Source organism: Nicotiana attenuata, unplaced genomic scaffold, assembly GCF_001879085.1.
Source record: "Nicotiana attenuata strain UT unplaced genomic scaffold, NIATTr2, whole genome shotgun sequence".
NCBI lineage: Eukaryota > Viridiplantae > Streptophyta > Magnoliopsida > Solanales > Solanaceae > Nicotiana > Nicotiana attenuata.
This window is the reverse complement of record NW_017672787.1, coordinates 31,422-44,952: the sequence shown is the minus strand read 5'-3', so window position 1 is coordinate 44,952 and position 13,531 is coordinate 31,422. Positions and strand designations below refer to the sequence as shown.

Genomic DNA, 13,531 nt, shown 5'->3' with positions numbered 1-13,531 from the left:
TGAGAGTCTTGCTTGCATAGTAAATGGAATGAAATATTTTGCTCCTTCTCTGGCCTAATACGGCCCCAATGGCACCATCACTAGCATCACACATCAGCTCAAATGGATCATTCCAGTCAGGAGACACTATGATTGGTGCAGTCACTAACTTCTTTTTCAGCTCCTCCAATGCTTTCAGACAAGCATCGTCAAACTTGAACTGCATATCCTTCTCCAACAACCTACACAAAGGAGAGGAAATTTTTTAGAAATCCTTTATAAATCGGTGATAAAAATATACATGTCCCAAAACACTCCTAAATCCTTTCACTTAGATCGGTTGTGGAAACTTTTCAATTGTTTCCACCTTAGCCTTGTCAACCTCGAGTCCATCTTTGGACACCTCGTGCCCCAGCACTATACCTTCATGTACCATAAAATAGCATGTTTTCCCAATTCAGTACCAGATTAGTCTCCTCGCACCTAGCAAGCACTTTAGCAAGATTGGTCAAGCATTCATCAAAAGAAGGACCAAACACAGAAAAATCATCCATAAAGACCTCCACAAACCATTCCACCATATCGGTGAAAATAGACATCATACACCTTTGAAAAGTCGCAGGTGCATTACACAACCCGAATGGCATTCTCTTAAATACATAAGTGCCATAAGGGCATGTAAAAGTGGTCTTTTCTTGATCTTCCGGGGCAATAGCAATCTGATTACACCCTGAATAGCCGTCAAGGAAACAATAGTATTCCTGTCCGGCTAACCTGTCAAGCATTTGATCAATAAAGGGGAGAGGGAAGTGATCTCTTCGTGTAGCATTATTCAACTTCATATAATCTATGCATATTCGCCTGCCAGTCACAGTCCTAGTTGGATTAATTCATTTTGTTCATTCACTACAACAGTCATACCCCCCTCTTTAGGTACACATTGAACAGGTCTTACACACTTACTGTCGGAGATAGGAAATACTATACCTACGTCGAGCCACTTAACACTACGAAAACAACTGGAATTAGCTACGAACGTTGTCGCTAACTGTCGCTAAAACGCTCGTAGCTAGCAAAATTTCTTGATAATCCGTTGCTTATCCGTTGCTAAATGAAATTAGCGACAGATTTTTCTGTTTAGCTACAGAATTTAACCGTCGCTAAAACCTGATTTTTTACTAGTGTAATCACTTCATTTCTTACCACCTCTTTCATGATTGAATTTAGGTGGCATTGATGTTCCACGCTACGCTTCTGTCCCTCCTCCATGAGTATTTTGTACATGCAGAATGCAGGGCTAATACCCTTTATGTCAGACATTCTCTAACCAATGGCATGCTTGTGCTCCCTCAGCACTCTTAAGAGCTTTTCTTCCTACAATTCAGACAAATGAGAAGAAACAGTCACATGTAAAGTGTTAGAACTTCCCAAATATGCATAATGAAAATGAGACGGTAAGGGTTTAAGTTCCAGTTTTGGGGCCTTCTCAACTGAGGGTTTAGGGGGCGGGCCGATTGACCTATCCAAAAGCTCAAACTGGGATCCTTCTCTTATGTATTCGCAAGATGCATCCAGAATTTGCAGCATCTCCTCAACCTCTTCTTCAAGTTCCAAGTGATTGAACAACATCAATGCCTTTTCTAGTGCATCTTCTTTAAACAGATTTGGCTCTACGGCTGGTTCATTTATCTCCACCACAGAAATCATGGCCAGGTCCTCGTAATGATGAGGCAACTGAATAGCTCGATATACATTGAAGACTGCTTCTTCATTGTCCACCCTCAGGATCATCTTACCTTCTCAGACTTTGATAATTGCATCTCCAGTGGCCAAGAGAGGTCGACCCAAGATGATAGGAACTAACTCATCAGCTCGTAGTCTAGGATGATAAAATCTGCAGGGAAAATAAACTTCCCAATTTGCAGCAAAACGTCCTCAAGTACCCCCTCAGGATAAACATAAGATCTATCAGCTGACTGTAGCATCACCGTGGTGGGTATCGGAGCTCCTAAGCCCAATTGTTTGAACACTTACAACGGCATCAGATTGATATATGCACCCAAATAACATAAAAGGATCTACCCACATCAATTTCAGCAATCCTCACGGGGATGTTAAAACTACCTGTATCCTTAAGCTTTTGTGGAAGCATATATTGAATCCTGGAAATGCACTCCTTAGTAAGTGCGACGATCTCAAACTTAGTTAACTTCCTCTTATTTGACACTATATCCTTAATATATTTTGCATATTTTGGTACCGTACGGAGCATGTCCACCAAAGGGATGTTCAAGTGTATCTGCTTCAGCATATCTAGAAATTTGTGAAACATGTGGTCATCATTCTTCTTTCTCAATCTTTGAGGAAAAGGGGGAGGCACCCTCTCTGATATGTGCTCAGACTCTGTTTTGTTTCTTTCATCTACCTATATAGGTTTTGGCACTCTTTCTTCTTCGACACCATTCTACCCCTTTTTCTTCTTAGGTACTTCTACCAAATCTCTCCCATTTCTCAACGTTACTGCATTGACTTGAGGATTTTTCTCTATATCACTTGGGAAAGCTCCAGCAGGTCTAGTATTCTGAGTGTTAACCATTTGGCAAACTGCCTCTCTAGATTTCTGAACTCTGTGCACAATTGTTGATTCTCAACCATAACTTTCTGATTATCTAGCAAGAGCTTTTTCATCATGTTAGTCAAGCTCTCTTCTGCTTGCTGTGGGGGTTTAGGTCACTGATTGTAATTAGCTTGAGGCCTGATATTCTTATTTCCACCCCAAGAGAAGTTAGGATGATTCCTCTAGTTCTGATTGTATGTGTTACCATATTGAGCATTTTGATTTATCGGCCCTCTAGCTTGTTGCCCCACATAGTAGATGGATTCACGGGGCATATGTCACTTGTGTGACCTTCACCATATAGCTCGTAGCAAGTAGACATATGTTGCACATGATGCATCTGTTGTGCTTGGTGCATTGTCATTTTGTTCATCTGATTTTCTAATCTTGCTATATCTGCCCTCATGGATGATAAATCATTAAGCTCAATCACACTTGTTGCCTTTTGTTTAAGTGCTCTTCGTGGTTCCCCATCTCCTTGCCAATTATTATCATTAGGATTAAAATTGTTTAGCATGATCTGGATTTCACTATACAGTCTTTCCATGCAACTACCCCCACATACAGAGTCAAGATTCATCTTTGATGCCTCATCCAACCCATCAACGAAAGTGTGACCCAACACCTCAACAGTTTGACAATGATGTGGGCAGTCTCTGAGTAGCTTCTTGTATCTTTCCCAAGCTTGACGAAGAGTCTCACCATCTCATTGTTCAAACCCAAGAATATGGCTCCTCATGGACTTTGTCTTCTTAGTGGAAAAAACTTTGATTAAGAATTTCCTTGCTAGATCATCCCAAGTGATGATTGAGTTTGGGGCTCTTTTTGCAACCATTCCTTAGCTTACCCAGCAATGAAAAGGGAAACAGTGACAGCCTGACATAGTCCTTGGAAACGTTCGGATAATTTTATGTGTCCATAATTTCCAGAAAGTTCTGAATGTGCCTTTGCGGATCTTCATGAGATAGACCAACATACTGCACGGTGGATTGAATCAGTTGTACCATGTACTGTTTGAGTTCAAAGTGACATGTGATATCAGGCTTCACAATGCCTGAGTCATATTAGCAAGATTAGGCCTTGCAGCTTCTATCACCGGACGCTCTTCATTACCTTCCATCTCTATTGGCTGTGGTTGAACTACGATGTCCAACTCTCTTTCTATTCCAGTTCTAGCTTCGACTTCCCTCCTCACTCTGCCAAGTGTTTGTTCAATTTCCGGATCAAGAGGAAGGAGATTGTTTGCACTTCTACTCCTCCGCATTCAAGAGAAGAGCCCACATTATCACAAATAAGGCAAACTAAAAATTAAAACTTGAACAAATAACGAATAAAAGTTTAACTTTAGAAAACATCAATAACTAAGTCCCCGGCAACGGCGCAAAAAATTTATTGCGACCAAACACACACGCAAGTATACGTGGTTGTCAAGTAATAAAGTGACTCGAAAGTCGGATGTCGAACCCATAGAGACTTAGATTGATCGTTAACTAAGCAAACTAAAATCAATTAATTGTCCAAGATAATCAATAGTGATGTTTTTCTATTAATCTACAACTGTGGAAATTAAACAAGTAACAACTAATTTAACAAGAATGCAAATGTGTATGATGAGATCTTAATTCAGAGGAGATGAAGATTCCAGGGGTGTGGTTGGTTTATCAATCCTATTAAGTTTAATAATCACACTCATTAATCTACATTATCTATGGTTGTTAATTAACCGGATCGTTTATATGAATAGCATGTTCCAAAAATACTACTCGCCTATCCACAATATATCAATCCTATATTTCTATGGTATTGAATCTATCATGAACGAATATAATATGGCATTCCACTAAGCAAGGTTGTTAGGTATATTCCAATTCTAACCGCGAAATCTTTCCCCGATCCACGGGTTCAGAAATAAGTTCTCTTTAATTCTACTCTAATCTAAACACGGCTTTCCCAATCATAGCATAGATACTAGGGTGAATTGGTAGCTACAATAATTCACAAGTTAAAACTAGAATTAAAGAAACGACCATAAGATGATAATCCAAATTAACATAGATGTACTTAATAAACTTTAATAATCATGTCAACCACAACCCTAGAAACTAGAGTGCTTAGCTACTCATGTTCGTAGCAACAATTTTCCAAGTATTTTGCATAAACAAATTACAAAAAAAAAAAGATGAAGGAATTAAGAACTCGATGATTTTCTCCTCCAAAGAATGCTCCAAACGTCTTCTCCCTTCCAAAATAGTCTACCTAGGTCTAAGTTGTGTCAAAAGTTCTCTAAAAAAACATTTTTACATATATTTATACCAAGTAGGGACGGGCCCAGACGAAAACACTTTTCCTGTGCGAAATACGATTCCGGCAATGTAAAAATTGCACAGCCGCGCAGCATGGGGTAACGTGCCAGGAGGGGAATTTGTGGGGATTATCATAGAGCATGCAAAATTGAGGCAGCAGAATTTTTGGGCAGTCGCGGTGCCCCACGCGTGCTGTGGGTTTTTCTCAAAGCCGGCTTTTGCTTTGTTTTTGAAGCCAGACGTGGTCCTCGACCCCCAAATGCGATCCCGGCTTAATCCTTTGGGATTTTACTCAGACTTCAAAGCTCCAAATAGCTCGAATTTATTCCATAATATCTACATAGCTCGGAATCACTCCTACAAGGCATAAAACACGCAATTAGTGCAAAACACTAGCAACTGAAGCTCAGACTCAATTAAAGTGTAGCAAATTAGAGTACGATAAGCAACTAAAATACGTAATTAGAGCCTACCATCAATCCAGATATTGATACTATAGCGCGTGAGTTGTCCGTGCAGCACGTGAGTATTTCGTGCGAATTATGGCGTTTGGGCTGAAGAAGCCCATCCGTAGTCTATACACACCCCCAGTGAGCGCAGGTACCTACTGCGTGCGAGTGCTGAGTACCGAGTGCTGAGTGATCGAGAAAGGCTGAGGGACTGTAGCTCTGAGAGGATGCTTTTGATTTCATTATTGCTGCACTTAGCTGCAATATATCACTGTCCTCAAATTTCTGAAAGATATTATATTTTGCTTTACTTGAACTTGACATGAGGTAACTGATTTGACCCGAACTATCGAACTTGAAAGCATGCCTACCTTCCTATGTTGAAATTGTTGTAATTGAACTATAGCTGTGAAGCTCGTCACTACTTTCAGTTCTTTATTTAGTTTTGTTACTTACTGAGTTAGTTGTACTCACGCTACACCCTGTACTTCGTGTGCAGATCCAGGTATTTTCGGACATGGTGGGTGTTGATTCCTTGCTCAGTTGACCGTTTGGCGATTACGAGGTAGCTGCCCGACGTTTCGCAGAGCTCGTCTCTCCTTCCTTATATTTCCGTTTATTGTATTTAGTTCCAGACCATCATAGACAGTATTTTTCCAAACTTGTGATGTATAGATGCTCATGAACTCCGTCACACCCCGATGTTGGGAATTTCTGCGTTATGTTTTGGGTTTTCTATCTCGTTTATGAGAACTTTTATTATTTAAAACTGCTTTAACTCATTTTTTATTAAAAGTGTTGGAATATTTTGAAATGTCGGCTTGCCTAGTACCACATTAGGCACCATCATGATGGATTAGGATTTTTGGGTCGTGACATTTATCCACCTAATTAATGTATATCTTAGTTAGCCCTGTTGAGCATGTATTCCTATTTCTTTGGCAACCACACTACAAGCTTGACCCCATTGTTTGAATTGTCTATCTGTTTGAACCATTTACCTCTCTTGAGCATTTGATTTTGTTATGGCTTGCAAAAGCTAAGTTGAGGTATGGTCAAGTTTTCGAGTGGAACTATTGAAAAAGTAGAAAGGTGCATTATTTGAAAATTTGTGAGAGCCACTTGTAGGGATTGAAAGAAAAAAAAATGTTAGTTTGCTTGAAGAAGAGAAAAGAATTAGAACTTTGAAAAGAAAAAAAATTGATTCCTTACTAATGGTTGTTCTCATCTTATTTGTGCTTAAAGATATTGGGAGCTTGATTCTATTTTGTGGGTTTGGGTCAGCACAAGTTTGAGGTTTTAAAATGTGTTAATGTATATATATTAAAGTGCTCAGGGAGGTGTAGTCACTACATCCAAATATATCATACACGTCTTGAAGCCTACATTACAAGCCTATGGTACGTCTTTTGTAGCACATCAATTTTATTTATGAGAGTGAGTTAATTCTATCTATATTGAGTTCCTATTTGTTCTTGAATTTTATTGTGTATGGAACTATTCTCTACTGTTTGTGAGAGGGCACTTGATTTGTGAAAGTAAGGTAAAGTCTTTGACCTCTGTGTTAGAGTAAGTGAGCAGGTTGTGAAAAATGCGTGGTGCTTTTGAGTCGAGTCTTGAGGCTAGGATGTTATGATATGGTGATTAGTCTATTTTAAATATTCTTGGCATGATGTGTTAGGGAAGTTTTCTTATAAGAAGGTCATCTCTATATGAAGTGCAGTTTGATTGCTCAAGGATGAGCAATGATTTAAGTGTGGGGTGTTGATGGTAGGCTAGAAACCCGTGTTTTAGTCGTAGTTTGCACTCCAAATACTGCATTTTATTTGTGTTTGAGCTTAAATGTTAGTGTATTGCACTTATTATGTGTTATATGTCTTGCAGGAAGTGATTTCGAGTTAAAAAGATAATTTGGAATGAAATCGAACAATGTGGGGCTTTGAAGTCTGAGTAAAAGCCCAAGAAATTAAACTGGGATCGCGTTCGGGGGTCGAGGACCGCGTCTGGATATCAAAAATCAAAGAAACAAAAATACTATGTGACAAGTGCACTACCGCATCGCATGGTGCGGCGCATGGGTGGCGCGGCAGTGGAAAATTTTGCTACCTGTCGAAACTTGCTCTCTGAACTTCCCCACTAATGCCCTGCATGGGGCTGCGCGCCTATACAATTTTCTCAAAGTACTTTCCTGTTTCGGCTTGGAAAGGGTAGTTTTGCCCGGGCCCACTTTTAAATGGTATAAATACATCAAAAAGACATTTTTGAGGGGAATTTTGACCTTGGAAGCTTTGGGAGAGCATTGGAGGATACAATACACAGGATTTCATCATCTTTGCATCAATTCAATACGGGAGTTTGGATTGTAACGTTAGATTGATGCTTCCTTACGCTTTAATTATAATTGTGATGACTTCCTCCATGATTATGGAGTATTTTACCTTAGGGTTTCACGGATATGGTGTTTTGATAAATATTTGTGGATTTTAACTCTAGTTCTTTGAATGAATTCGTTTATGGCGTTTCGAGTTGTTGCAACTTTATTCACCGGTTTATTTAATCGAAAGAGGAATATTTTGGTGATTATCTTTGCATTATTTTATATGGTTTAATTCAATGATTCTCTTAAGTAATCGAAAGATCTTGTTGAATTATTGATTAAATCAAGTTAGGAGATTCGAGAGACGTTTTTCTTAAGACTAATCCATTAACCCATGCTTGCATATTTTCATAGTGCTTATATTAGTTCACCTCGTAAAGTTAAGTTTTAATCGAGAGAGGAGTCTTGACTACACGTTTGAATTAATCATCGAGTGAATTCGTGAGAATCATTAGAACATTAGAGTAAATTAAACTAGAGTTAAATCCCAAATAGCTATATTGCACCTATCCTGTCACGATCTTTATTCCACACATTGATAATAAACCAACTATGTTAATCTCTAGTTGTTTGCAGTCAATTGTCAATTGCTTTACTTTAGTATTTAATTGTAGTTCGTAATCAATCCAGTGAAGTTTTGATCATCCTGAATAGCGGTAAAACCAGAAACTACTAAAGCATTGTTTATCTAATTTATGTGGATACGATAATCATAACTATACTGTCTTTGGCTAGCGAGTAATAATTTCGTGTTTTGTTTGCGCTCGTCAATACCAATTCCACTACGCTAATGTTGAATTATAATCTGACAACCCAGGATATGTGGAATCCCGGGCCCCTGGTACCTCCTTTTCTTGCAACGATCAGTTGTTCTGGCCACGGTCAGTTCTTCTATCGGGAGCGAGCCTATCCAAGGATCGAAACCCTTTGCTGCTGCGTCCTTCGGTTCTCTACATCAAAATCACCTTTGAACTTCTCCTGGTTCTTGTCTCGGTCCCGCCCCTTGGTTGATGTCGGGAACCCAGCTGATCATCCTCTATCCTTATTTTTGACTCATAGCGTATGAACATCCACCCATATAGTCGCTTGGAATTTGAGCAGGCTTTCCTTCATCTTTCGGGAGGCTTCGGAGCTCCTCGGATTCAAACCCTTTGTGAACGCCTCCGCTGCCTACTCGTCTGGTATGGCCGGTAGCAGTATCATGTCTTTCTAGAACCTGATCATGAGTTCCCGCAGCAATTCGGACTCACCTTGTGCAATCCTGAATATGTCAGCCATCCTGGCTTAGACCTTTCTAGCCTCGGCTTGGGCCTAAATGAACGAATTTGCTAGCATCTCAAAAGAGTCTATTGAATTCTCGGGTAAGAGTAAATACCATGTCAATTCCCCCTTCGTGAGGGTTTCTCCAAAAAAATTCAGTAGAACCGATTCTATCTTATGTTGAGCCAAATCGTTCCCTTTCACATCCGTGGTATAAGTTGTGATGTGCTCCTGCGGGTCCGAAGTCCCATCGTACTTTGGTATGTCTGGCATCTTGAACCTCTTTGGAATTAACTCCGGTGCTACGCTCAGCTTAAACGACAACTGAGTATATTTTTCCGAATCTGGGCCCTTCAAAACTGATGGTGCGCCTGGGATCTGATCCATTCGGGCGTGAAACTCCTTCGCATTTTGATCCATCCGTTCATTCATTTCCCTCATAAATCTCATAAGCTCGGTTTTAAAGGGGTCGTTATTGTTATCGTTACCAGATCCGCTACCGGTAGCCCCCGGCACCATCAAAACTGACCTCACTCCTTGGGATGTTGTTATCAACTCTTTGAGCCGTTTGATTTGCAGGAGCACCGGTACGAATCGAAGCCCTCCCGTTTGCATTCTTAGAAGAGCCTGACAATGCTTGCTTCAATTCCGTCATCACCTGATCCTTCCTTGAAAGGTGGCCCATATTTGCTTTATGTTGCTCTCTTAGGATTCTTACTGTTTCCATAACGTGTTCCTCTTCCGCATCATCGGGAGTTGGCTCCCGTACATGTCGGGGGTACTGTATTCCATAGACCAGGGTTGCCTCATCCCTCACGTTGCGGGTGTCGTTGATTGAATCCTCATGTTGAGGCAGATTTTCATGTCCCTTAACGTTGTCTGCGATTTTGACATCGTTAGCTGCCATTTTTGATTTCTTGCTAAGGAACAAAGAATCAAACAAGTTAGTAATAAACGCGAGGATAAACTATTACGCAACTGTCTAGGCCCCCGGTGGATGCCAAATTATTTACCCGTAAAACTGTACAGTTGAATTTGTTACGTAGTTTATACACAAGCGAACTGATTTGATCCAAAAATAATAAATAAACAAGATTAAGAAATAAGACTTAGCTGTGAAATCGAAGGAAATGACAAGCTTGGCTCCGAGAGCAATGCCTCCAAGAGTAGAAATAAGAAGAATGTAAAAGAGAAAATAAAGTTATTTTATTGAGCTTGAGAATTGAATGTAGCATAATGTTTTGCCAAGAAATCTGTATTTTACAACGGCTGTTAAGCCTACTATTTTATAAATATACCTAGGGAAACAAGATCCTAGGATCAAACCCCTCTTAAATGATAATAAAGGGGCCAATGATGAATATGTAATGGCAGGCCATGAATGCAAATATTCTTTGCAACAGCTGCCCATTTAATGCCAGGGAATATTCTTTATTGAATTTTATCCGATGGCAAACATTCGATCTACTCACGTTAGTCATGCTCCCTTCGGGGTCTATCCGATGTCAATTGCAGTTGTTGTTGCCGGTACTGGTTGTTACTCTATTTACTTTCTACTTGTCTTCGGTTCAACGTGTCATACCACCATTCGATCATGTAATATAAATCAATTTTACCCTATACACAGCCTATGTAAGGGAAGCTTCCAGCTTGTTAAAAGATGCAACCTATGCCAAGGAACCAGTTAACCATCTATTATTGCATTGTGTTGTAGCTGCAGAAATGTAGCACATATTTCTAACTTTATTCAATCTCAAATGGGTGATGCCACAGAATATCAAAGATGTTGTCGAGAGCTGGAGCCTTGGAGAGTTGATAGGGCTATTAGGGACACCTGGAGGATGCTACCAGCTTGTATTTTTTGGTGCCTATGGAGTGAAAGAAACCTCAGTTGTTTTCATAGAGTGTCAACTCCAATTCACTTGCTGAAGGCCAGATATTTGCTTAGCCTTTTTTGTTGGACCGAACAGTCCTATGTAAATAATTTTTGTTTTGTTTTTTTAGATTTTTTGAGCTCCCTCACTCTAGACTAGCCTCTTTAAGGTATATTTTTTTGTTATTGGCTAGATCATAGGTCCCATCATAACATCTTTTAATGGAGCTAGCATCTCTATTTTTTGGTTATTGGCTAGCTCTCAGATCCTATCAAAATCATCTATACTTGATGCTTTCAATGAAGCAACTTACTTTATCAAAAAAACAAAAACAAAAGTACAAGAAAGACTATACAAGCATATTCAATAATTAAATTTTATTAAGCATTTGTAACAGCATTCTAACAGTTTGCCACCATTACATTTTGGCGAAATAATTTGCAGCCATAAATAACTACAAACTCTGAACTCTTAGACACAAAAAACAATCATTGTACATGAATATTTTAGATCATTTGCACAACCAAATAGCCCAGAGAGTCAATTACTAGTAAAACCTTCGAATATGAAGCCTCACCACAAAATTAACGAGCAAGCCAGAAAATCACATCAATCATGCTTATTTGATCAAAGTAACTCCAGATCAGTTTTACAAAATTCTCGATTCAGGTAAAACATAAACAAAGTGGTTGTATAACTGAAATTAAGTCAAAATAACCACCAAGTTCACAAGCAATTTTAAAAATATTTTGAAATAACAAACTCAAACTTAATAACGCCCTATTTGTCAAAATTTTCAGTATAATTAGATTGAATGCAAATCTCAATAAACGCATACATTGAAAAAACTAATTAAATCTTTAACACCCAAAATCAAACAAAAAAGATAACTTATTTTTCAACTCGGGAATATAATATAAGGATAAAATTGAAAATTTCGATAGAAAATTAAACAAAAAAATCACTTATTTAAGCCCAGTTGGAAATTGAAAAAACTTACAATCTTTCGGTACAAATTTATTACTATACAAAGATATCCAGTAATTATGCAAAAAAAAAATTCATTTCTATCGGCTCCATCAATATGAAGCTTCACAAACTGAAACATTAAGTATAAGAACAAAGACTATTCAAAAATACCAAAAATAAAAAAAACTACTTTTTTTACAACNTACTTTTCAGCCCAAGAATATGAAATTAGAAAAAAGTTAAAAATTTTGAGTATAAAACAAAGATTGTATCAAGATACCCAGATATTATACATAATAGAAGATTATTTTTCATCGGAATTTGAAAAGAAAACGAAAAACTTTTGAGTAAAAGAAATACTAGAGAAAGGGATGGAGATTTGCTAGGGGCGAGAGTAATCTGGAAGAAGCAGCAATGAAAAGCAAGCAGCTGCATCAAAAGAAGCAATTACGCTAGGGTGAAGCAACAGAGGAGAGAAAAGAATTGGGAAGACTGAAAGGAATTGGGAAAGTTTTTCGCATGCAATAGTACTTTTGGGCTTATGTAATTTCTTTGCCTTTTGAGTATTGGGGGGGTTGGGGGGGGGGATATTTTCATTAACCGTAATATTTGGGGGGAAATTTTGAGAGAAATTTTTTATAACGAATTTTTAGGTTACGCTTATAAAGAGTTGCATTTAGTATGACAATATAACAACTCTTCAAAAATATTGCATTATTACTAATAAGTGTTGCCAGATAATTTGTAAGTTGGAACACTTAAGAAGTGTTGTCAATATATTTTAAGAACACACTTTTTAAGTGTGGCCTTAAAAACGTCGCCAAAGACTCTAATCAAAACCACGCTTATAAAGCGCATCTATAGCTACTTTTGGCAACACTTTTTGAGCATTATTTATAATTAGTGTAGCTATAAGCCAAAAATATTATAGTAATGAATTACTTTTCTGCTCAATATTCCATATATACTTTGGAAGGGTTGCTTCATTCCACACCATGCAGTCATGTATGCCTAATCCTCCTTCTCCTTTAGTTCGATATACCAGATCCCATGCTAGTAATGGGGATCTGTTTGTAACAACATACATGGTTCAACGTGCTAGCTACGCTTCCTCTTCTAGAACAGTGACAGCCTAGTCTAATTCTCCCTTCCGTAAGTGCCACAACTCCTTCTATCACATCTCATAAGTAGTTTCTGCATATAGCTATCATGTCCTTCATGACTTTTACGTAGTAAAAAAAGTGATGCCTTGTATGAGTGTAGATGTAACAATATTGAGTTTACCAGTTGGGCTCTACCTGCATATGATAAGTTCCTAGATCCCAACCACTTATCATAACAAGAATCTTGTCAATTAGCTTTTCACAATCAACAGCACTAAGCTTCTTAGATGAAATATGTACCCCTAGATATTTAAAAGGTAGTTTACCCCTTTTGTATCCAGTTATCTCACATATATCTTCTATCTCCCTTCCATTCATGTTGGCACAATAGATATTTGATTTATTTGCACTAATAGTCATTCCTGAGGCTTGAAAGAATGATTTCAGTCCTCTTAAAATTAGAAGTACTAAATAGAAGTCCCACTGCAGAATAGTACCATGTAATCAGCAAAGCATAAGTGTGTCAGCTTCATCCCCTTGCATTTTGCATGGTATGCAAATCCCTCTTGTCATGCCACATAGGCCATAATTCGTGTGAAA

At 38.5% G+C, this 13,531-nt stretch overlaps 1 protein-coding gene across 1 annotated transcript; it reads right to left on the bottom strand.

The window, feature by feature from the left end:
* Positions 1–1,838: 1,838 nt before the first annotated feature.
* On the bottom strand, positions 1,839–2,290 carry LOC109214504. Its single transcript, XM_019378429.1, has 2 exons — positions 2,104–2,290; positions 1,839–1,987 (listed from the first exon to the last, which is right to left on the bottom strand). Exons 1-2 carry the CDS (start codon positions 2,288–2,290, stop codon positions 1,839–1,841), a joined length of 336 nt encoding a protein of 111 aa, XP_019233974.1.
* Positions 2,291–13,531: the final 11,241 nt, after the last annotated feature.